The 26,351-nt window shown below is 37.2% G+C and overlaps 1 protein-coding gene across 6 annotated transcripts in view; it reads left to right on the top strand.

Annotated features, from left to right (window-relative positions):
* The window catches only part of LOC110381684 (cadherin-99C), a 146,339-nt gene that overhangs the window by 115,739 nt on the left and 4,249 nt on the right, over positions 1-26,351 (top strand). For 3 of the 6 annotated variants that reach the window (XM_064037792.1, XM_064037791.1, XM_064037793.1), the window contains exons 1-25: positions 9,285-9,469; positions 9,673-9,764; positions 12,006-12,071; positions 12,510-12,688; positions 13,668-13,790; positions 14,130-14,369; positions 14,845-14,994; positions 15,428-15,646; positions 16,269-16,463; positions 16,910-17,047; positions 18,356-18,505; positions 18,897-19,011; positions 19,413-19,615; positions 19,980-20,120; positions 20,506-20,629; positions 20,999-21,159; positions 21,642-21,815; positions 22,189-22,398; positions 22,762-23,010; positions 23,322-23,417; positions 23,691-23,844; positions 24,140-24,435; positions 24,744-24,971; positions 25,423-25,688; positions 26,121-26,339. In XM_064037792.1, the coding sequence (XP_063893862.1) occupies positions 9,414-9,469; positions 9,673-9,764; positions 12,006-12,071; positions 12,510-12,688; positions 13,668-13,790; positions 14,130-14,369; positions 14,845-14,994; positions 15,428-15,646; positions 16,269-16,463; positions 16,910-17,047; positions 18,356-18,505; positions 18,897-19,011; positions 19,413-19,615; positions 19,980-20,120; positions 20,506-20,629; positions 20,999-21,159; positions 21,642-21,815; positions 22,189-22,398; positions 22,762-23,010; positions 23,322-23,417; positions 23,691-23,844; positions 24,140-24,435; positions 24,744-24,971; positions 25,423-25,688; positions 26,121-26,339 (4,244 nt within the window). In that variant the 5' untranslated portion in view covers positions 9,285-9,413. Of the gene's footprint in view, positions 1-9,283; positions 9,470-9,672; positions 9,765-12,005; positions 12,072-12,509; positions 12,689-13,667; positions 13,791-14,129; positions 14,370-14,844; positions 14,995-15,427; positions 15,647-16,268; positions 16,464-16,909; positions 17,048-18,355; positions 18,506-18,896; positions 19,012-19,412; positions 19,616-19,979; positions 20,121-20,505; positions 20,630-20,998; positions 21,160-21,641; positions 21,816-22,188; positions 22,399-22,761; positions 23,011-23,321; positions 23,418-23,690; positions 23,845-24,139; positions 24,436-24,743; positions 24,972-25,422; positions 25,689-26,120; positions 26,340-26,351 lie in introns of those variants that run through there. The other 3 variants (XM_064037795.1, XM_064037794.1, XM_064037790.1) reach the window with 2 other exon arrangements.

Here is a 26,351-nt window from a genome sequence, read left to right on the forward strand (position 1 = left end):
TCTCACTTCTTTTATAGGCGAAGCGTTCCCATATTATCGAACTTGGCAGTCTTTCACATTAATGTTTTGGGTGGGTATATCCAATTCGCAAATACACTTCGTTTTGCTGAAAATAACGTCTTTGTATTCTGTAAAAGCCGCTTCATGACGTGTTTAGTTCGATCCGCTGCCTTCCAAGTCTGTAAGACAATTCACTTTGAACAAGAGTGAAATTTTGCATTTATCCATAAACGGCCCTTTTACTGCATATGGGAACGTGTAGGAATTTATGCTGTTTGTCGCATGTGGAGATAATATCGGCGATAGCAGATAGGATCAACAAGTTCAAATGACCCGATTTCTCGACCCGTGGCAGACCCTGTGTTTATTGGTGTCTTTGCTCATTGTGTGGCCCTTTCTGTTGTTCTGTTCGACACTATTCCCTAATAGGGTCTAGGTTCAATTGTGGTACATTCTAGTCGACTAATTTCTGAAGCTGAAAAAGCGCCTTTGTTTATCGTGCTTTGTGATTCTCGTCCATTCTGTACATATGATTACATGGAATGTAAAATCTTTTGCTTCTGAAAAAAAAACACGGTTGTCGTTTAACTACAAATATTGCTACAGTACTATTAAGAAACAACATTCGACGCTTGAAGTAAGCTGCTGTCGAAACAGCACGGGAGTGTGCTAATAAAAAGGAACTTAAATGATGTCAAATAATATCAACTAAATATCGACCTTATTCTCACGAAGTAAAGCACGATTTCCAACGCAACACCGAGAGCGTGTTCTACACCTGTCTCGCGAAGGATCAAGAAACTTTAATCTAGCTCATTACTGTTCGGTTCTAAAGTGGCGTACGTTCCTTTAAAAGCGAGTCTACTTAAGGCGTTGTTCTTGTAATTTAATTAGATCATTGAGATAAAAGTAAATGCCACGTTACACGAGACTCGTTTCTGCGTTCGACACTTCTACTCCCAATATCACGACTTTATTATAATATACGTTTGCTTTTTATTTATTTTCGTATTTTTATTGCGATAAATGTACGAGTACCTGGATTTTTATAGAGCCTGCTTTATTTATAAGCTTTTATATGTTATCGATGAAGTTATTACGAAACTAGTTTTGGCTTTTGAGAAGCCATTTGCGATCATTGGCGTAAGTTGTATTGGTGAAAGGATTTTTTTGCAATTATCTTTATTATGAAGAAGGCTAAAAGCGCTGGCGCCAATACTAGTCTATCAGTAATGCTCTCTGATACCTTATTACTATCACAACGATTTGCAGATGCCAAGTGTTTCGGAGATAATCCTTGCAACACTGTAGGAGCCAGTGTGGGAGGATCCTAATAGCATTTCAGTTAAAGCTTTTAAGAAATGCTGGCGCTTGTAATATTGGCGTAAATTCCTACTATAAGGTTTGCACATAACAGTAAAGATCTATACCAAATCGCAAGAAGTGTGATTATCAGAAAACTGTGTATTCAAAATAACTGAAAGCAGTAGAGTTGCGTCATAAGCTTAAATGTAATTATGGCCGTGTACATAGTAGTAAAAATTTCCATGGTGATTATTTCGAAATCCTGATTTTTTGAGTGCTAGCCTTGCCGCACTTAACTTCAATTTGTCCGAAATTACTGTCACGATGACTGCTAAAGCGTTCGTTGAACCTCCTTTCTAACAAATAATTTTCCATCATGAAATTCAAATCCTTTATCCTTTCAAAGCTCAACTATCTCCTGCATTACGTCACAAACCAATATATTCGCACTCACGCCAGTTATTGTGCACGTTAATAGATTCACCCGCGTGTGGGCCATTACAATAAAGCATCGATCATTTGGCTGCGCCCGCGCCGGCACAATCGCCGCCGTTAGCAAAGTAAATCGAGGGGTGGATGCGGAAACAGATGGAATGATCCGTGATATTGCAGATGTACCGGTAATGGAAGAGACCAGTTTTATAGGAGTTTTGAACTTGAGAAGGATTTAAGTCTGCTTGCATTAGAGTTGGCTTGGCAAATTCATCATTTTTATAACATGTTTGGTTATGAGTGTGTCGATATGTAGGTATTTTTTCTCCAACTGTGTTTCGGTTTTTGTGGCTTACCATTTGCTTTTTGCAATCATCAGACTGACAAACGATGCTGTTTAAAACATGTCATCAGAATAATGATATTTTATTCTGCTGTATTGGAGTCTGCAATGATTGATTTCTTAAATTGTTTTGCTACTAAATACTGTTCCATCATTTTCGACAGGCCTCAATTAAAGTATCATTGACAAGTTAACAACTAGACGAGCTTAGTAAAAATGGCGACTGAGATATTGAAAGTATAAAGTTGGTCGACAAACGATCCATCATCTGTTGTCATAATGTTTATTATGATAGATTTTCGATGGTTACTGAATTTGAGTTTTATTATTCTTTAAGTTTTTGCATTCTAGCGTGGCCGAGTGATTACTTTAACTGGTTTAATCTTGTTTTTGTACTGTTTGCTTTCTCAGGAAAACATTTAGTTCCATGTCACTGGCTCATTAAGCCACAACAGTCTTTAAATTTTATTATAGTTTAGATTGAGAGAACTTTGAAATACACAGAAAATCATTGTACGATCATTTAATTTAAACAGAATAACAGGATCCGACAGAACCATTCCATAACACATCCGCATTTTCTGTACCGTTCTTTCGGCTGAATATTGCCTGGCTCACCAAAGAACGTTACAATAAATCGGAAACATTATCAGTAGAAATGCTCCAAAGGAACCTATCAACATTCATCGGTGTTAGTCTGCCCCCGAACGTGCGCAAGAGTGCACCGCAATCCGTTAAGACAATGCCGATGGGTTACTGTTGTATTACAATACACATTCCTAACTCAAATTACATGTGTGCAGTTCCTACAACGCCTTCCAGACGTTTTTCATTGTTCCGTGTGCAAATTGCCGATAGGTTCTCAATGTCGACATATTTTATTTATGATCCTGTGGTGGTTTTCAATTTTCGCGTTTCAATATACCTCTATAGATGGATTCTAACGGAACCTCTTGTTGTTAACGCCATCCGTAAAATGCTGATGGTATATCTTTCTAATACAAGGGAACCGACTTTTGCCTCAAAAACTATTTCTAAAAATATTCACAAAGATCACAGACATTACCGACTTCTCATATTTATTACTTTTCCTCTATAAAGTGTGCGTATCAAGAATATTTTTCCGAACCAGGAAGTATCTGCATCTTTTGTTTCAAAGATATTCAATGCCCATACTGGTAATGTTAGGTTTCAAGCACTTAAGATCTATAAGGCGCTTGAGCTCGTCAAATTAATTAGGAGAAAGAATTCAGAGGTTCGGTTGGTTCTGTCATTAATATTTTATGGTTAGCATTCTTTGTGTCGCTTACGGGTTGTACAGGAACATAAAATATCTCTTGATTAATATTTAATTCATAGTGTGGTCTCAGTGAGGTCTGGCTTATGTTTAGTCGTCATGAAATCCTTCATACGAATACACTACCACAAGTGTAGTACCTAATAAACTTGTGGCACTTACGGAGAAGCGGACTCTATTAACGGTGGATTAATTAAACTTCGCTTTTTATAATGAATGTATTTCAAAGTTTATGGATATTTCAGACTGTGGCGAACTCATTATAGTAGGTACTTAAGATAGTCAAGCTGGTAGTAATTTAAACCAAGCTTATGTTGTGTCAATTAAGCTAAGTGGGTACGCAGTTGCAAAAATGTAATTATTGGTATTGCTTAGAACGAGGACTCGTTCCTCGTGTTTAACTTGATTGTGTGAAAATTACTGAATCGTTAATGTCAAAAAGTTCCCAATAGGTACAAATTATGAACCCAAAAACTATCTAAATATATAAAACTCAAAGGTGACTGACTGACATAGTGATCTATCAACGCACAGCTGAAACCACTGGACGGATCGGGCTGAAATTTGGCATGCAGGTAGATGTTATGACGTAGGCATCCGCTAAGAAAGGATTTTGATCAATTCTACCCCCAAGGAGATAAAATAGGGGATGAAAGTTTGTATGAAACTTTGTCAATTTTAAACCGATCGGACTGAGACTTTGCATGCATAAAGCTACTATGGCGTAGGCAACCCTTAAGAAAGGATTTTGATAATTTCTATCCCTAAGGGGATAAAATAGGGGATGAAAGTTTGTATACATCTTCTTAGATTTGTACACGCTAATCTTCCGAACTACTGAACGGATTTCAATGATTTTTTCTTTGTTGTATCAGTATTAAGCCTGGTCAACATATAGGCTATAATTTATCTTCGAAACTTGAAGACCTGATGCAGAACTCCTACAGACCAACAAAACTATTAGAGATACAACAATGGTGCCATGGCAAAAATTGTTTCATGTGATGAGCATTTTCAGATGAGATAATAAATTTTAAGATCTGGAACACCTGATGTGGAACCCCAAGAGCCCAGCTTCTCTATACCATATACAGGTATGACGTTTTAGCAAAAGTTGTTCAATTTGATAAGCACTTTCTATTGACTTACACAAATTGAAGATCTAAAACACCTGATGTGGAACTCCAGGGCCCAGCTAGACTATAGCATATAGAGGTATGACGTTTTAGCAAAAGTTGTTCAATCTGATAAGCACTCTCTGTTGACTTATAAAAATTGAACCACACCTACACCTGATGTGGAACTCCAGGAGCCCAGCTAGACTATAGCATATGAAGATATGACGTTTTAGCAAAAGTGGTTCAATCTGATGTACTCTCTATTGACGTATAAACATCGAAAATCTGGAACACCTGATGTGGAACTTCAGGAGCAATACTACACTTGAAATGAATAGAAATGAACATTATGAAATAGGTATGGTGAATCAAAAAAGTAATTAGTCCGTCTTTTAGACACGTATTTTTCTTTTCTCTCTCTCACAAACAAATAATAACGAAGATACAACAACGCTTGAATTCACTGCTTAGTAAAATTTTACATACCTAGACGTGGCGTCACGAGCCCCACTCCGACTTTGTTGCGTTATATCTCATTATTATATTGTATGTCTCTTCCAGACCTCGGGACTATAGAATGCCAAGAATGTTCAATGACAGCCGGAACCTACAGTTTAACATCCCCTCCAAATGACGGTCATTGGTATCCAAAATATACGTAGAAAGTACATATGAACTTAGAAAAGTTGCATTGGCAGGCACTTGCCAGACCTGGAATCAAAGACGTACGCTCATACTTGAGAGATTGGTTCTCTACCCACTAAACCACCATGACTTCCACTAAGTCACCACGACTTTGTCATCTATTTAATGTTTTTTTACGTAATAATACTTGTGTAATATTTTTGCCACACACAAATGCGGACTAATTAGAATCACTACTTTTATCCCTATGGTCACGTCTATTGCGGTTCAGTTCTCAGCATTTTGTTTAGTCTGCTGTGCTTTTGCTGTTAAAGTACAAAAATGAAGTATATAGAACGTTTCTCTTCGGTCCCTTAAAATTCAATATCAGACTATTTAGATCTTTGATTTTGCTGACCCCGTAGTCGCTGGCATAAGGGACAGGATCCGCGTACGAAGTCGCGGGCAGAAGCTAGTTCACACATATTTTACATCCTCCACTTCCAATAAACACCATAAAATCGGATCAATGCTACTAATTAAGGGACTTTAAAATGTCACTACCAAAACTTACCATGACCAATATAAGTAGACCAATTTCCCAAACATGATCGTGACATAGTTCTGAGACGATGTTAATAGGATTACGCGAGTCAAAGCCTGCCGTCCGTAATTCATTGTAATGCTGTTAACAGATTATACGGACCGTAATCAAGGTAACTGTTATCATGCTGGATAAAGGCGTTGATTTATTTTAAATTTTAAGGTGTTCATACAAATCTGGTGTTTATTGTGATCAGTAAATTGGGTTTAATGATGGTGCTGACAGATTTTTTGTGAACGATTTAGAAGAAGAAGCTTTTGATATTTTGCTACTTTTGTGATCTGTTTTGTGTTGTTAAAGTTTTGTTAATAGCGCATTTTTATAGTAATGGATTCTTTATAACATTTGCCTTCAGTCCGTCTTTTATTTACAAAAGCTAACTTACTGAATACCTAATAGTTTTAATGATGATCGATCAGTAAAATTGTAATAACATCCATTTCTACGATCTTTTTGTTTTTAGTAAAATTAAGATTAACAACCTCCTCTTCTTCACCCTAGGGAGTCATACCATAGGGGGTTCCTAGATGACTGACCAATATTCCTGCAACAGCATGGTTATTCTCGCCTTCCATATTTAACCTAACCTAACGATAAACATTACTTTGAAATTACACTTTGCCTTTCACGGCATCAACATCTTCTTTATCTTCTATTTAAATATCTTTATTTAAATCAATTACTCATAGCTTATCGGAATTCAGTGTACATCTATAGCGTGTTCAACAAACACTAATTCATGGTGCCTTCAAATTTTATGTCCTTTCGCCAGGGGGCCTGGCTGAGACATCCCTTTGCGATGCAAATGCAACGCGTGACAAATTAAAGCTACGTGCAATGTTAGCTACGGTCCGACTTAAATGCTAATTGAAGAATGATACATGAGAAAAGGTGAAAGAATAATCGTTTAAAGTAATAATAGAAGGACATGTATAGGTTTAATATAAGCTTTGAGTATTAAAAAGGTAAAATGCAAGAATCTACCTATATAAGTCGTTATTTTACCTGAAAATGACAGTCTAGCTAGGCTATTGCTATAGCTTCAGTCAAACCTTTCATTTGTAAATTAGTACGAGTAACAATGCCTCCGCGTAAAAGATTGTTACTTTTTAAAGTACGTTCATCAGTTAGTAGTATCATTGCATTATCTTATTTATTGTCGTCTCCGCCCACAAACTTAGATGTTGCGTTAGACTTTTAACGATTTCTCATGATTTACCCTGTCTTCTGAATAGCCTGTTAATACCGGGTCTACTTTTTGCCCTGTCTTGCAACCGGCCGGGACCGCTTCGCTTGTTTTATTGCACCTATAAACCACTATAAATAATTTCACTTAGAACAAGCGCGCATTACAGACAACGCCTTAAGACTTTTTGCATAAAGTCAAATAGCTCCATTTAATATATGAAAAGTTTTCGCTTCTTTGTTTGCGTTCAATCGCGTGGGACTATAAGCAGGTGATGCATTCATTTGCAGATCTGCATAAAGCAAGCTCATCGCATTAAAAATAAACATTATAAACACGAATGTATTTATGCAGGAATATGCATTGGTAAGCTAGCATTACAGCAATTTTATAATTTGTCTCTAAGAAAGATGTCTTCCGTAAGAAATATGTTGTTGCACATAGTTTTCTATTTCTAGGAGTGGCACACTCATTAGATGCGTAAGCAATGCTTGATGTAATATGAGACAGGTAAATATATATGTGACATTAGTAACAAGCGAGTATTGGACTTGGAACATATGTATCTTTGCATATTATTATGTTGCTCCAAAGCTTGTTCTAGGCTGCACAAGTTATCAAAGGCTTTACACGTTCAGGTGTGTTCGGCGACTATTTACTTGTTACATTGACTTACAATATGAGCTTGACCTTAATCTTAATTAGAATTTACTGCAAGCGAAGGAGTTTGTCCTTTGTTATGTTTTTTGAAGTTTATCCATTCAGGAACCAAAGTTATGAAACTTTGGACACAATAATAAGGTAGTTTATGCGTGCCCCAATTTCTATTAAATGGGAGTTGCAGTTAAATTATGAAATGTCGTGCAAATGTCTCTACATTGTATACTGGTACCAGAAATTGAAAATACGCATTCATGCGTAAAACCAGAAACTCACAATAACGCGGATGAATTATTATAACTATTATGTCATAGAACTGCAAATAGGTTAATAACCCGTTTCATAATGAAAGCCGCACCCACAATGTAGAAGATGGAGAAGTTATGCGGTGGAAATGTTAAAGAAATAAGTATCTACGTAACAGAAACCTCTTCTTTGTAGGCGAAGAAAGTAAACGCCACCTCATAGTCTATTTAATATTCACACACGATGCAGCAAATACTAACAACCTGAATCCATACATTTTCTGAATATCACCAACAAAGTATCTGACTATAAATTTCAATATAATGTAAATCCCCAAGGCTTTGAGGTCTTAAGCTTCGAGACGATATATATTGACCGGGGTATCAATGCAAATAATTTATAAGACACCATTTATTTTTCTGCTCTAACTTGTGGGATTTCAATGATTGTAAATTGCATTAAGATATAAATGGTTTTAAGGCTGTGGCCGTTTGCTTAATCGTGAGAATTGGTGGTGCGATAACTATGTTGTTTGTAATCCGATTAATGTTATCCACTTTGAAAGTCCAACATTGGGACTTGGTAGCCTGTCTATATTGCCTTCTAAATTATTGTTTGAACTGCGACAGTTGTAAGTACGTAAAATTTGACTAGCGAAGTTTATTGTTTGACCGTTGGTCTTTATCATTGGACCCTTTGATTTACAAGGTTTGCGTAGCAACTTCAGACTATCATAGAATAGAATATTGGAGCCTCTGAAATCACCGGCTTCTGAGATAAGAGTGCGTATTGCTTAAAAGGCTTCTTCTGTTAAAGTGACCACATTGATATCATCTGCTCTTCACAATTTATCAGCGGTAGAATCCTAAAGCTTTATTGTTATTGCATTGATGCGATAAGTACCAGCCCTTTATGCATTACTGATACTTCTACTGGCTTCGAAACTTGGTCTTATAGCATACCTTATTTGTTATTATTTAAAATGGTTGCAAATTTTCACATTACCATCAGTTTCTATTTATTCTGAAGCTAATCCATGCTCTAAATTTTGCTAAAAATTACTTTGTCCCACTTATACGCACAGTGCTGTGAACGTAAACATTGTAATTTTAATCCAAGTACACTTTAATGCCCTACGTTATTCTAGAAACATAATCTCCGTGGGCAAATCCGCGGACAAAAGTTTCATCATCATCATTAGCGCCAGCCATTGCAGATTAAACCAAGTTTATTATAATTTCAATCCATCGATTACCAGCTTTCCCATTACCATCAATAAGATCATAGATATAAGCGTTAATTTGTATTAAACTGAGTGCGTTTTTATCGTAATCTAGGGTGTCGGTTTAATGTCAGACGCTAGTGTCAGCAATGTTATCCCATTCGAAGATAAACTTTGATTCGTATTTCATTTAGTTGCAGATTTACTATCTGTCTTGTTATTATTTTGTTCTTCTATTACGCTTACTATTGTTAGTACTTCAGTAGTACAGTTGTTAGTTCATTTGTCTAGATAACCGACTGCGAACACGCGTACTTATTGTTCGTCGATATCGCGTGTGAATAGAAGTGTCTGTTTTTCTATTGTATTAGTAGCAATGCTTTTATTTCTTTTGCCAGCATATTTGATTGAGTCCGAACGGACTTTACTCAGGTGAAAACGTAATTTTGTAAGAAAAATTACATTCCAATTGAGGACCTATTTGGATACTCGGTCAAAAAAATGTCTGTATACGAAAATTGACACAGTGTTTTTGTCTCGCGCTTTTAGCCTACGTCAAGAATCCTTAATTTGTGAGATTTTTTCTGTGTTTTGTAATAAATTTTAGTTTCTAACAGCGTTCTACATTGTTTCAGTGAGATGGCGCGGTGGAGCGCGCTCCAGCATGGACGACCAACGGCTTGGCTTGTTTTCTTCAGCCTACTGCAAGTGGCGAGGGCAACGCCCGGTACGTACCTCCTCCTTAAGCTTAAAGTTCAACATGTAGTGTACTTAGCAGTAAATAGAACTTAACGTTAAATCGTCATATTTACGAGTATTGGGAACAGGATTTTGCTGGAGACTGTTTAAACAAATTAGAGGTTACCGGTAAATTGGCAGATTGTGTATAACTTTCGCCGCATTATGTTGTGATGTTTTGCGAAATAAATTTACAGCCAATAAAATAAAAGATTAAAGTGGAAAAGGTCAAATTTCAAGGAAAATTTCAAATTCGTATAAAATATGCAGTTTTAGATAGAGCTACAAAAACATAGAAAGCGCAAAAATATATAGGCATATTTTATTTTGAACCTTGGGTTAAAAATACAAAGGTCAACACTGGCGAGCTAACAAGATCAAATCATTAATCGTGTTTGTCCACAAACAGATCAATACTCTATTGTAATGTGTTTACAAATAATCATGTTGAATGGAGCGAGTAATTAAATAACGTCATCGGGTCGTTCATTGAAACTAAACGTATTCATTCGAGCTTGTAAAAATAAATTGTATGGAATTTCAGCGCTCAATAGGCAGGAATATAATTGTATTTATCCTTTTATTTTATTATTGGCCGGATGTGATTTGGATGTATTTTTGTCAAATAAATGATTTCAATGATGAATTGGCCATTAAAATATCTATAACCAACCAAATATAGTTAAAATCAGTGACACTTTACCGCGGTAACTAAAAACAAACAAGTCTACATACAATCGACAAAACTGTGCTTAAAGAAAATGGCGATACAAGTTTTCCCGTAACATAACTACAACACGTTCCAATAAACACAGAATTAATTGCCTAAAAGCCTGAACGTACGGTACACAAGAATCCGTAGTACTTCGAAAACAAGGTATGTAGGAGCTGTTCTAATTGGAACAAATACTTATAAGGATGGCCCAGGCTACCTTTAGAGGGAGTAAAATATATGTGCTTATTAAGGCCACGCGTACTAATTAACACTGTCTTTTAAGGTGGATATTATGTCTCAAGGAATGACCTATGTTATGACAAAATTGCTAAAACATTGGTTCTCAGGCTGACTTGCATAGATAATGTTGAGTAGCTTTATATACTCGTAGAAGTTTATCGAAGTAATTAAAAACGCTTGAATCCTATCAGATTACTATTCAAGTCGCTTAGTATCTCGATAGTAAAAAAAAGAACTAGAAAATAAAAAGCGTAATTGAAACTATAATTCCTAGTAAGTGTTTATCACATACTGCTCTTAGATAGTATTAATATCTGAGCGCAGCAGTAATGAAAATTGCTTTTATTAAATTGTAACTGCAATTAAGTACATACCACAGACCTCATACATACTAGAGAGTTCAGTATTCTCGTAAACATTAACGTACGACGCTTTACGGCCTTCCTCTACTATGCCATAACGTGTGGTGTAAATAAATTTTGTTAAAAGGTACAGCTATATTTTATGGCTTTGTATTTTATTAATAACGTCGATGGTGTTCAGAGATTACGAAACGATTAGTGATTATCTCCGTTATAGAGAGAAAGTTCTCACCTTTAATTTAGGCTTTATTTTATCTGGTTGGTTACTTTTAAGTCCTTAGCAATTAATTTCGGCAAGATTGTTGTAAAAAGTGTTTACTGAGATTATACAACACATAATAAGTAGAGGGGAAAGCATATTTTTTTTTGTATTATAATGAATTATATCAATTTCTATTTCGAATTAAAAATTATGTGATTACGTTCCTCCGGCACCTCTATCCATTCCCATATCTGTAGACCTCGATATACAGTTAGCATTATCTCTAAACAATTTAATGGGAAAAGGAAAGGCAACGTTTGCAAAACCTTAATTAATTGTTCAAAGGCCTAACGAAGCTTAGGTCTCGTGCACCTGTCGATTCTCTTATTTATTACTGTTTGTTCCATGTGAGAGTATTTGCTTACGCTATCTGTGGTACTGCAAAGCTTTTGTATTCGCCCTTATCTAAATGCATTGTTTCGTTGCCATGGTGATTAATGTGGGATTAATGGTGCACGGATTTGTTTTACGGCGCGCTGGGAATTTTGCAAAAAGACCGTGTTTTGTTTTGTGTTAATTTTAAAAGAAAAAATATGTTCTATCTATGTAGTTATTAATGCATAGGCAGTTAGGTGTGCCGTTGAAGAAAAAATGTGCACGTTGTAGAATGTATAGATAGGCCATTAATATATTTCATTTGTTTCTTTCCAGGTCCATGTGAAGTGGAAACGGGCCAGTCTAGTATTATAGTCGACATAGAAGAGAGTAGAGGCGATCGTAAGTATTACAATAAGTTTTTTGTAGTCTCAAAATAGCTGAACGATTCACATTACGTACTTATACTCAAATTACAGACATAATTATTTATTTATTTATTTGTTTACATCAGGCAACTAGGGCCCATAGAAAGTACAATACATATATAATTTAATATTGCAATACTTTTAAACTATGTAATACATATAAAATAACAATATTCACAAAAAACTATATTGTCTATTTGTTGACAGCTTGTATGATAATAAGGATAGCTTACTGCTAAATCATAATAAAGATTAAGTCCTAAAGCACATTGAACTTTAATAAAAAAGAAAAAACTAATTATATTGATGAGATCATTACTTAAAAATGTCAGGCCTACCTACCTACATTTACTTATTCCTTCTAGATCTCCTACTAAACATTTCATTCTCACTCTATTTTCATCTATTTCAGAGGTGAACCAAAGCACAGTACCGGCGGAGCTGCCAATAGTAGGGGACCCAGATGTAGACGTGATACTGTCTACAGTGTTTCCCAAAGGTCCAACGTTGTTCCAACTCGATGGGAAACGGTTGCAGCTTCTACAACCGTTGGATAGGGATGCGGATAATTTGTCGCATATGGTGTTTCAGGTAAGATAATCTATACTAATATAATTAAGAAGAAACATTTGTTTGTATGCTTGTACGCTAAAGGGTTCGAAAATACACAGCCATATTGTAAAATATCTTTCACTGTTGGAAAGCTGGACTATCACCGAGTTAGCTAGGCTATATTTTGTCCGGGACTAAGTACCCCGGGATTCGGATGAAACAGCGAGGAAACAGCTAGTGAAAAATATTTTATTCTTATCAGGCTGAGATGCTTTATCTTCGATGTTTTCTTTCTTATGTATTCTTGCTGACGGATTAAACTGTCTTACACCACAGCTTTGTTTCATCTTGCTTCATATACATATAATGAGTACTCAAAATGATATGAACTCTATTTCGCACTATACGCACTATACTATACGCCCAGGATCACTTACTGATTGCGTGGGATCTTTGAATGTGTTTATTGACTTATGCACTATTATTATCGTAAGCTAGTAGAAGTTTCTCCCTTACGTATGCATACCATTTACATTGCATATGAAGCAGATAATAAGATGCACGCAATCTTATTAGATAACTCAATAAAACGTGTTGATAGACCTTCAAATAATTTCAATATACTTGTGGGTCATCAAATAAGTATCTATTACGTAACAATAAATACATTATTTCACACAGTTCCCACGATCAATTGTCCTTTAAAATTCATCCGCATTATACTCACTGTCAGCCATTATTTATCATTGTAAAAATAAAATATCTATCATAATCATCTTATGATAATTTGTCATATAATTTATAAAGATCTCGCAGACACTTCATAGGTAACCAATCAAATCAACTGCCATTCTAATTTCAACCTTACTCATCGTTATTAAAGCTTATAATCAAGTGTACAAAAATATAGGCCGATATTTCGCCTCCGAATAAGTCTATTAAAGTATGCCCTGAAGCTGTAGTAGTAGTTATTAATGTGTTAGAAGTAATTTGGTTGTAATTAATGGCTTGTCTGCAGCTGGTTTGTCAAGTGAAAGCGACGAAGAAGAGACGGACGATACCAGTGATAGTAAGAGTGTCGGATATCAACGACAATGCACCAGTGTTCCAAGGGACGCCGTATGAAGCCAATGTTTCTGAGGTAAGACTTTTATGACTGGTAAAAAAAATCATATTTGCAACATCTCTCAATAGGCTAAATTACTTTCGAGGCTAAAATTATTCAGTCAAATTCAGTACATCTGATTTTCCAATGATTAACTTAACTAGAAAGTTATTTTGATGAAGCTAAGACAACAACTAGACAAGACAACAACAGATATGTTATGACCAATGTTCATTTGTTTTCTCGACCGAGCGTATTGATGTTCATTTGTTTTATTTCTGCATAATAATATTATAGTAGTCACCCAATCAATTAGATTAGCCCACTTATTATAACTCTTCTTTTCTTATAAAATGTGACCGACTTTTATTTCAGTTAATACCAATCGGCACAACGATATTCAGCGGCATCAAAGCCACAGATCTCGACGCTGGCGTCAACGGTCTTGCCGAATACTTCATAATACCAGGGGATAATGAAACGTTAGAAGAAGAAAATGCGGTCGATGGGTATGGGAGCTTCGCCATACCTCTGCCTCATCAGGGACAGGTCACCGTTAATAGGAGCTTGGATTACGAGCGCACACAGAAGTATCTAGTCACTATCCTTGCTTCTGTAAGTATAATGTTCTTTGGTCAAGTACTTAAACTTATCCGTTTTTTTTTATACGTACTATGTAAACACTAAAATGGCAGACACGACTTCATGGTTGATGAATTTTTATTTACGAATATCGCCATATATGATAGCCGAACTATTGTTGCGTGTAATACTCGTAGCTCGCATCTTAACAAACTATGACTATACGCATTCGTGTATAACAGTTGTGTTGAAAAGAGTGTCTATGAAGTTTCTTGCCGGTTCTTCTCCATAAGATCCACTCTTGACCCCCGCAACTAGGTTCACGTTTCTTATGCACCTGTAGTAAATCTGCATGAAATAAAAACCTTTGACTTTGTCATCTGCCCCAGGATTTAAATATAGGCCCTTAGCAAATTCCGTTAAAATCAGTGGAGCTGTATTTACCGCGAATTTGTTAAAAGTGATTAGGTGACATTTTAATATATCACAATTAATTGTATACCTACAGGACCGTGCCCGAGACACAAAGAGACGTCTATCCAGCACCACGACGATGACAATCAATGTTCTAGATGATGATGATCAGGATCCGTCATTTATCTACAAGGGATGTACCCTCCATGAAGGCGCTTGCTTTAACCCGGAGTATACTAGTTTTGTAAGTACAATTAACTAGTTTTCGCCTGCAGTTACACCCCGTGTTTTGGTGGATATACTTCCCACAGCCCTGTCTCAGGCTTTAGACGAAATATGTAAATCGGTCTAGTAGTTTTTTTTAGCAGGAAGTCGGACTGACACACAGTGTTTAAATATAGTCGGTACAAAAAAAGAATTTTATATTTTTTTTTTGAGCAAATTATCAATATGTTATTTATTGGGTATACATATTTACGACATGGACATGTAAAAAGTTTATGCATAAATGTTTAAGTACCATAGTGTACCTACTTATGTAGAAGTGTGTGTGTGAGAGTAGGCACGTATTGCTTATTTCACAGGGTAATTTTCCGGATTTCTCTGTGACGCCTGTTCTATTTACTCACTTGTTTTTATTAAAACTCAAAACTAACCAACCAACCTCCGCCTTTCAGGTAGACAGCAGCGTCCTCGCAGGCATCCTAACAATAAAGCCTGAGAAGATCCAAGCAGTTGACATGGACACACTAGACGCTCGCATCAGATACAGCATCGAGAGCGGAGAGCCCGACTCCTGGGAAAAGTACTTCGCAATAGATGCTAATACTGGGGCTGTGAGGCAGCTTGTACCGGTCGATACTTCTATAGCTAAAAAGTTCCAGTTAGTCATAAAGGTGAGTAAAGTCTTAAAGCGTATTTGCAAGTTGTTTTATACGGTTCCATCCGCGTTCTGATGAAACTTTTGTAAATATAAAAGTTTAGGCAGTTACGGACTCATCGATTGTGAAAAGTAATAATGTCCTACGCAACTGGCTAATTAGCTTTCAGAACAGTCATCTTAGCTGGTGATTGGTCTGGACGCTGTATTAGAGTACTATGATACTAAGGACCAGTGCCAATTTGTACTTCCTTACCAATTTAGGAAAGTCCCCTTAAGGGTTCGTTCAGATAGACCGGGTCGGAGAGCATCGGCGCGCATTTTTCTTTTCACACAGACCGGAGCCAATCGGCTGCGCGAGCATTAAAGAGTATGCAAACGGAGCCAAACATCAAGAAAAAATACACGATCGGAGCCGGTCGGCTCCTCCTATTATTTCACACCGAGCGCATTCGAGCATTCTCAATGACAAAAGCATGCAAAAATAAACCTTACTTCAAATACTAAGTACTCAATTTTCAACGTATTAAGAATTTGCTCTGCTCTCCGAGCCGGTCTGTCTGAACCGACCCTTAGAAGACCTTTCAAATGCAGTGTTTGTAAGACCAGTAATCTTAAAACTGAAATACCAATTACAGGCAGAAGAAGTGACAGAAGCAAGAAGGTTTACCACAGCGAAGCTCACAATAACAGTTCGGCCGGTAGACGCGAGTCCGCCCGTCATCGAAGCTTCGTCCAATGAAGGCATGGTGGAGGAGAACTCTCCTAAAGGCACCAAAGTACTCGATGAACATGGAGATCCCATAAGATTGACTGTTTCTGATCCCGATTTGGTAAGTTATCATAATATATACTTCTTTTTGATGTACTCTAGTCAAGTAATACTTAGACAGTAGGTGACTGCCTCGTTGGTCTAGTGGTCGCAAACGCGGCTGCTGTGCACGAGGTCTCGGGTTCGATTCAAGGGTCAGGCCGAAATCGCTTTGTGGGTTTTCTTGAACTTTCACAAAGCAGCCCGTAGTCTGGAAGTTGGTGATTGATTCACCCGTGCATCGAAGAGCACATAAATGTCGGTTCTGCGCCTGATCTCTCACCGGTCGTTTCGTATCGCCGTCCCATCGGGTTATGAGAGTGTACCTGTGTCCGCGCAAATGCTCGTGCACTATAATATGTATGTCCTGCGCAGCTGGCTGATCTCCTTTAATGAGAACAGCCGCGGTGGCCGAAATCGGCCGCATTTATTAATAATTAGGCATGTCTTTCTGTTCTTCTCAACCAGGGACCCGGAGATCCAATACCGAAATACAAGTTTGAATTGACAGCTAACTTCTTCGATATCGACAAAGATGGCTACCTGATTGTGAACGACGATAAACTCGATAGAGATCCACCCAACCCAGGCAAACTGAGATTTCAGGTAAGACATACTTCAGTTTTTTCTGGTTTTGGAAACATAACTAAACATGCCTTTTGTTTTTGTACAATCATGAACATACATTTTTATCATTAGCCATGAGCTTGGCTGGATGCCATTTGTCCGCTATTTAAGAATTCACGTGAGTACTAAATAATTGTCCAATTTTTGCACAAACTACAAACAGTCTTATAATCTAACTGTGACATGCCTCGCACCTCAGTCACAAAATACATAGGTACAGAAGTCAATCTACATATAAAGCGCGTTCGAGTCACGCAGACATAGGTGTCTATGTGTGCGTGTTCACAGACGCGCTGTCTCAAAACAACTCAAAACAGTGCGAGCGGGGCTGCCGTTTTCTTGAGATACGCGCGTCACACACAAGGTAGATAAATGTGCACGCGTTTTGATACCTACCTAACTGTAATTTGACTGTAATATTTTTAATTTTAATAACAAAAGAAAAAGTCATAATGGAGTAACAAAAAAAGTCGTATTATATGTAATTGTTCAGTGGACGGTTGTTTTAATACAACAATAAACAGTGAACTGTCGTTTTTTAGCCTGCCGTATTACCTATAGTATGGACCTACTTATTTTCTCATATTTCGATGGTTCTTTTAATAAACGCAGTAGGTAGGTACAGTTAGGTGGGTAGGTAAGCGCCCTGGCGGCCTCTGGCCCAATGCCGTAATATGTTTTGCTAGTGTCGGCCCAGGCGAACCGCCCAACCTACCCTCAAAGATTATTACTAAGTAGTAGGAGTTGATAATTCATGGCGAGAGTATGTTGTAAGGTAGACGAAATAAAACTCGCAAATCAAGGTTTCTGTAGGTAGAAGCAAGCTTAGATCAGGGACTGTACCAACCCATTACATACAAAAATATTTTTTTCGCAAGTAAAGAGTAATAAGTAAGTACCTATAAGTATATGTATGAATAACAAAATTATAAATTGCGGTTTCTGAAAAAGTTCGGTATCTCGTTCAAACGAATTTCCGTTGAAAGTGTTTATTAACCTCATGTATGCCACATTAAATATTTTATTATTATTGGTTTATATTTCATTTTTCCTGTTTTATTCTCAACAATAAATCAAATAATTAGATACGAGTACCACTACCACGTTAGTTTTATGCGCATAAAAAGTTGACGACCCTAGCGCGACCGCCGAGTTTAGGCATGAAAAGTGAAGTACATACATGAGATTGACTTCTGTACCTATGTATTTTGTGCCTCAGTATAGTAACTACCTCTTGGAAACGTTATATACTTCTCAATAATTCAAATAACGTTTATACAATTCCAGGTAGTGGCCCGGGAATCGAACGGCGTGGCAGCATCAGATCCATACTCCTTGGCAGTACAGTTGCTGGACCAGAACGACAACGCTCCTGTCATTCCGAAGACCCAGCCGATCATTGTGCCAGCCAGTTTAGAACCTACTGCGGTTCATACGGTAAGACTACCAAGAATATAACAACAGAAAAAATATCTTGACATCCTTTACATATACGTCACGCTTATACGGGTTGTGTTGAGCCTCTGAAAGTAGGTGTCGAAAAGATTCTGAGAGATTTTGCAACAGCAAAAAGATAAATCAATAATAATTATTAAAAGTATAGGTTGGATGTCTTCCATATTACGAACTGGAAGGAGGCAAACGCTTATGTGAAATATGGAAACCTTATAAGTTGCTAAGTTTGAACGGTATGAAAGAAAATAAGTCGAGATATTTTTGTTTTGTATTTTGAAACCCATTTCTTGAGAAAGGGATATGAGTACAATAAGAAGCTGGAATAAGATTAAGCTACTGACAGCTGGTATTAATAAAAAAAACTTATTCCCAGGTTGAGGCGATAGACATCGATGAGGGTGAGAACGCACGCATAACGTACAGCATATACCACGTGTCTAACAATGGCGGCAACAAGTTCACTATACACCCTAACACCGGAGTTATATGTAAGTCACTAATACTAGTAGTAGATATCTATAAAGGATGATAGGTGTAGCCTGTTCTTTGAGGTACCGATTTGTTCGTGTATTATTTTTGTTGTGTGTGTGTGTAGTAGTATTTTTACTGTTTAAGCAAAAATTAGTTTTAACTATTCCACTGTTTCTGTTTTTTTTGTAATCACATCACTGTGTTAGCATGATATCACGATTGTTACTTAATTCTTTTATTCACGTTAGTTATTTGTACGTACCTACTCAATGTTTTACTATTAATCAAATTTAATCTATAGTACCTACATGTCATGTTAATTACATTTGCAATAAGCACTAGCACATAACCACTTCCAAATTCAAATTCTCCTTTAAAAAAAAGAAACAGCTACTATAACAAACCTCTTTTCCCGCAGCGAGTACTGGCCGTTTACAAGCGGGCGAACAGTACAGCGTGACGGTGCGAGCGACGGACGCCCAGGGCCTCAGTTCGCAAGGGATTGTGGAACTGTCCGTAGCTCCCGGCCCTAACACGAGGCCGCCACAGTTCTCTTCGAGAGATTATTACGCGCCCGTGTCTGAAGGAGCTGCTATTAATTCTACTGTTACTACTGTTACTGTAAGTTTTGTTGTGGACTTTATGGTTGTGGTTTTATGGTCGAATTTAAAAAGCAGACATTTCTGATTACTTTTATGATATCGCTACTGCTACTGATGGCAGGTTTCTAACTGCACTAAGTGCCTCATCATTTTAATGTAGCGGCCTGATTTTTTTACAAGTCTTTCCTTCCTTTGACTCAAGATTATTTACTAGTAGACTGATAAAAATTGCTAATCAGAAATTGTTAAGTACCTACGGTTGTAATAAGAGCCCTTTTAATTTGATATTCAAAAGAGCCTCTCTGAATATGTTGATAATGAGATTCATAATGATTTTTAGTCTTTCGATTAGTCTTATAATGCTTGATGTTCTTTACTTCCAGGCCAAAGACCCAGAAAACGAACCAGTGACATACTCCATAGCCTCGGGCAATGACCTCCGTCAGTTCGCTATTGGTTCCAACACTGGCATCATAACAGTCATCAGAAGCCTTGACAGAGAAGTTCTGACGAGATATCAACTGGTAAATTAATTTTATACTAATTCACAGTATCTTTTTTTAGTCCGAAAGTTCTACAACACCATTTTACTTAGGGAGGGAATAGAACAGACTAAATGGGTTAAATAAGTGTGTATTTATGAAAACATTTGCCGATCACAACTTAAGATTCAAGTTTGATCAAATTGCGCAAAAAGGCAGAACACTTGCGCAAACAGTGCGCTACTAAGGACACTTTTGCGCAAAGTCACAAATGTCTACTAGCATTACTATAAAATGTATACCTATCACTTTCCACGAGATATCTCTGTTACACCAGAATTTATATAATAACTAGTATGAGGCTGCTCGGCCGTCAGAGTGCTCAATAAAATATAAATCTACTAATGGAATCATTATATTTTTTCAGATGGTGAGAGCAGAGGACCCGGGCAGATTGTCGAGCACAGCGACTGTCAATATCAAAGTTACTGACATCAATGATAATAATCCCAAGTTTGATGAGGATTCCTATATGTTCCATGTCAAAGAAGGTAAGAAAACTTTCTTATTATGTTTCCTTTATATAGAGGTAGAAGCATATTCGTATCAAAAGCTCAAGTTATGATAAGTTTAGTTAGTTCAGGCACCACAGCAAAATAAAGACGGTCAAGTTCACCGTCTTTTCGTTACACTGAAGTCCATTTTGTGATGTGGTAGTTCGACATACCATCAAAAGTTTGTGGGTTTTTTTACCTAGACTAGAGATGTTTTGGTGGCCAGCAGATTCATTTACTTCCGGAATTAAAGGAGCCTTTGGTAAATGGACTATGTAACACTAAAAGACTGTTTTAAATCAACCTACTGGTTTCTAAGATTGGCGTGTTCAATCAAGCATATAATATTTATTTATATTTTTCCAGGTGCAGCAAACGAGTTCGTAGGCTACGTCCACGCGACTGACATAGATGACGGTATTAACGCAGTTGTCAGCTACAGCATACCGACGCATCTGCCCTTCAGCATAGACAATGGAACCGGCATGATCACTACTAACACCATGTTAGATTACGAGACTACTAGGGTGAGATATTGGATTTTGTACCTTATGGTAAATTAGTAAGGTTGCGATTTGTGTTTCTCATGTATGTTCAGCTAGAGGTGATCTCCATTATGTTATAGTAAGTACAACTCGACTTTTAAAATTATATTCATGTCTGTGTATTTACTGCAATTTACACCTAATAATTCATTTTAGAATGACGTACTGCATATATCTTGATAATGACTGAAATGCCAAAGAAGTGATATGATTTCTTCTAAGATAAGTTAGACCTGCGTTATAGTCTCATGTGAAGGATATTTTTGAAGAGATTTTTTCTTTCACCTACAGTGTAATATTAATCGGTCAGTAAAATGGCAAATAGGATTTTCTACGTTTTAATGTTAGATAGACGGCCGTTAATTCTCAATCGAACGTTTCTCTTGTTTATGAACATGGGCTTAAACCAAACTGTCCTAAATCCCTCATGTTCAAAAATAAAACCAGTCCAATCTCTCTTCCAGGAGTACGCGTTCGTAGTGACAGCGACGGACGGCGCGATAGACAAGCGGCTGGGCACGGCGTCCGTCACGGTGCAGGTGGTGGACGTGCCGGACGAAGCGCCGGTCTTCGCTATAGCTGTGTATTCTGTGCACGTGCCCGAAAATGCACCTAATTACCCTGTTATCAAGGTTGAGGTTAGTATGGCAGATGGATTGATCGAAAACTTGCAATTTTTTAATTTTACTCTTTAGCAGTCTATGTTGTGTAGGTATTTAGTTGAGATATTAACCATCTGTCTGTTCGCACCATTTAAATCGATTCTCGAAGAATCTTATGAAGCTGAGGTCATTTTGAACTTAATTTTTAATAGGGTAGGGAAAATAATTTTATCCGAAATATTGGTAGTCACGTATATGTATTTTTTTTCTGGCTGCAAATAAAACTTAAAAATAACTAGTAAAATAATGATGCCATGTTATACAAAAAAATATCGTCATATATTTTCCGAAACCTTTAAAACCAACCTAAAAATAATTAAATCTAATCTCTCAACAACTTCAATTCCAGGCCGAAGACCCAGACACGGTACCAGAAATTACGTACACAATCGTAATGGGAGATACAGAACTATTCTCAATAGACCGCAAAACCGGTATGATCCGGACACTCAAGCCTCTAGACAGGGAGATGAACGCGAGACATCAGATCATAGTGGGGACGGAGGAGAATAGTAGTGGGGGACAAGGATCTAATACTACTGTTGAAGTTTTTGTTGATGTGAGTACTTTTTCGATATTGCACATTTATAAATATGGGTAATACTAGGTGTATCCCGCGGTTTCACCCGAGTTCCAAGGGAACAACTTTGCAATGGGATAAAAAGTAGCCACTGTTCTTCTAGGCTCGAGATTTTCTGTGTGGCAACTTTAATTAACTTAATCGGTTCTGTAGATAATATAGGGCGAAGAACAGAGTTACTACCGGATCTGATCTGCTATATATAGGATAACACACGATACTCTTTCCAAAAACAGGTTTACACATCTAAACCATGATCATTAGTCTGCGAATAAAAGTGAGGAAAGCTACCGCTACCTACTCCTATCTGAATCACTTTGCTAATAACCATACTTCTTTCAGGACAAAAACGACAACGCACCAATATTCACCTCCGTAGTCCGACCCGTTACCATCGAGGATTCTTCCTCCATCGGCACTTTAGTACAAACAGTGGTAGCCATGGACAACGACGCCACTCCCCCCAACAACAGGGTGCGGTACCGCCTCGCGGGGAGGGGGAAGGCTTCGATTTACTTCCACGTGGAACCCGATACGGGGGCCGTGAGGGTACGCGATGATCTGAGGAAGGAGACTGATAGTGAATATACGGTGAGTTTTGTTTCGATTTGTATGAGATAAAAAAATTTTCAAGAATTTTCAATGTAGATAGGAGCACTAACTTCCACCCGCGGTTTCACTCGTGTCTTAAGGGAACTCCTTCCTGCACATAGATATAAAGTAGCCTATGTGATATTCTAATGTCCACATAAGCTATATTACTAACAACTTTCAGCAAAACCTATTCAGTACTTTTTGCTTAAAATAAGAATAAACATACATCCATACATATTCTCCATATTCATAGACTCCACATTCTTAAGATCACAAACTTAAATCGAAATAACGGTTATCTCTTCCAGGTGGACGTTCAAGCATATGATCAAGGCGAGCCCATGATGTCATCAGTTTCTAGTCTGACTGTATACGTCAGTCATTCCGCTACTGTTCCACCAGATGTAAGTAATATTAATATTATTGTTTGAACGAATAAAAGTTATGTCATCGACCTTATTTCCAAGAAAGCAAAATAGTTTAAGAAATAGAAACCCTATTTCAATGTTATTATGAAAGCAGTCGTTGTATTGCGCTTTATCGCTTTACTAACAGACTTGCCATAATACAATTAAAAATTTACTTATTTACACTTCCTACAAATACTTTAAAATTAGCATTACCTAATAAAAAAACATGTTAAAACCTACGATTCATTGAATAATGTTTTTCCGTAGGTCGGTCTCGGTTTCGCAGACACACTATACACAGAGCACGTGGCAGAAAACTCTCCGAACGGCACACTAATCAGAATATTGCCGCTTCTGAACAAACGCGAACATTCCCCCGACACACCGCTCAAGTGCCGCCTCACGGAGTCTTCGCAGAAAGGTGAGAAAGAATGTTAGTGGCGAAATGAAAATATACGTTTGATCTTCTTTGCTACTGTTTTTTGTGGCTTTTACAAATAGGTTTTTGCTACCTTCTTCAAGATGTAGGAAGTTTTCTGGCTAGTAGTTACTATTACATCCCAATGGAATTTATTCTATCAAAACAATATTTAACCTAACTATCTATTTCAAATAATTATGAACATTGATACCCTAAAAAAGTTATAGATTATTCCTAAATTCTAAACCATTTACATTTAAAATTCTTTATAACATAACATTTATTTCCTTTACAGGAGTTTTCTACGTAAAACTAACAGAAGAGAGAGACTGCGCAATCTACCTCAACACAAGTTCCTTAGACTACGAAACACTTTCAGAATACTCTTTAGAAGTCCAACTAGAGTCCATACAGGGGTTGATAAACCCTGAAAGCAGTAAGGCAACGATCAAAGTGCATGTTACTGACGCGAATGATAACGCCCCAATGTTTGTGTTCTCTGAACAAAGTAGTTTAGCTGCGGCTAAGGGCAAGTACTACGCAATCGTCACCAAAGATATGCTGTTGGGGACTAATGTTTTGCAAGTTAAAGTGAGTATAAAAATTGTATTAATAAATAAATTAGAATTTTTATGTGTATATCATAATCTCAATTCTGGTGCAATAATGATGTCACACTTAAATACCGTATCTTATGACCTCAATCACACTAAGTTAAATCACATTGAATATTGTCTCAACATATGCACTTAACTAATCAAGTAAAAAAAAACTTAAGCCCTAACTATATTTAATGACACATTAATTACCTTACAATAACGTTAATTAATAACATCATTACTTACAAATCACTACGCAAATTAGGTATACATTACTCATTCTCAACCATTCAATTCCAGGCTAAAGACAGAGACAGTGGTGATTTCGGCAAAGTGGAATACCACAAGAACTCCTGGACGAGAGCTGCCGAAGAATACTTTAGTTTAGACACAGATACCGGTGTTATAACTAATACGAAGACGTTTGAAAATGTTCCGAAAGATGCTTTACCGTTTAAGTTCAGTGTGACGGCGAGAGACAACCCTAATTCGGCGCAGGATTATAATATTTCGAGGGCTTCGGTTGTGGTGAGTGGGATTTTCATTTGTTTTTGTGTAATGAGTAGTGAAATTAATATTGTCTGGGATACAGAGGTTCGTGATATAAGCTTTTGTTACTTTATATATTAGCTAGTGCAATTTTATGTTCTGAACTTCGAGTATGTATTAAATGTTCTACAAGAAATTATATATTTCACCTTGGTTACCAAAATGCTGTAGACTAGTAAAATTAATTGAAAATTATTTTTTAAAGCTATTTCTATTAGAAGTAAATTGTGATACCCAACCATTGTTTAAATCTTGTGTTAGAGATATCTTTTTGTTGCTAAATAAAGTTCTGCATGCTCAACTGAGACATCATTTGGTGCTACTCCAAAAAAGTTAAACACACATTAAAAACAATGTTACTTATTTTCGTAACCAGTAGTTTAAGTATTCCTATACCTATGTATTAACATATTCAACAACACACCCACAGATAAACCTACTCCAAAAAGAAAACCAATTAGTAGTCGAAGTAGCAGATCTAAACGCTGACACGATGCGTCGCCGATCACGAAGCCTACTCACCGCCATTGAAGAGAAGACTGGATTATACGCTGGTCTAGAGAAACTAACTTCAAGACATTATTTAGGAGAAAACGGAACGTTGGAAAGTGATGCAAAAGGCACTGATGTATGGTTGTATCTACTTGATCCAGCGACGGGGGAGATTTTGAGTAGGGAGTCGCAGCCTGTTAAGAAGTAAGTTCATTTTGTGTTAGTTCAGTGTAAAACGCTGTATAGCTAGTAGGTGCGTCGAATAGTGCAGATTTGAAAACTAAAGAGCGAATAAGTCTTTTCTTAGCAGATTATACGTGCAAAAAATGTAACGCATGTTAAAATAATAACATTTGTTGTGTAACTAAAAATTGAAAAGCAGTTCAAATATTGAAAAACCTGAATAGAGTCAAATTTCTTAGTTACTAACAAGCCTAAGTTCGGCAATTTTCATTTAACATACAGAAACAATGCTCACAATACCTCCTCATTGGCAAGGAGCTTTTTAACCTTTAACGAAAATCACTCTATGTTATTTGATTTCCCATCAATACATAAAGGACCATAAACTCAGCTAAACTCTTAATACGTCAAAATTATATTCATGTAAATGATACTTACCAAATATTCTCCCAGGGCGATAGAATCCGGCGTCCACAAGGCCGTAGCAGCCCGCCTACAAACAGCAGTTGGGTCTATCCGCGCTCCGCTGGCCGCCGCGGAGCAGGCGCGGCGCCCGCACGTGGCGGCCGCGCCGCTCGCCACTGCCCTACCCGCGGCACTCATCGCGTTAGCTGCCGTAGTGCTCGTCGCGGCTATAGCTGCTACTATTTATATTTGCGCTTCTTGGAACAGGTGAATAGACAT

Source organism: Helicoverpa armigera, chromosome 14, assembly GCF_030705265.1.
Source record: "Helicoverpa armigera isolate CAAS_96S chromosome 14, ASM3070526v1, whole genome shotgun sequence".
NCBI classification, from domain to species: domain Eukaryota; kingdom Metazoa; phylum Arthropoda; class Insecta; order Lepidoptera; family Noctuidae; genus Helicoverpa; species Helicoverpa armigera.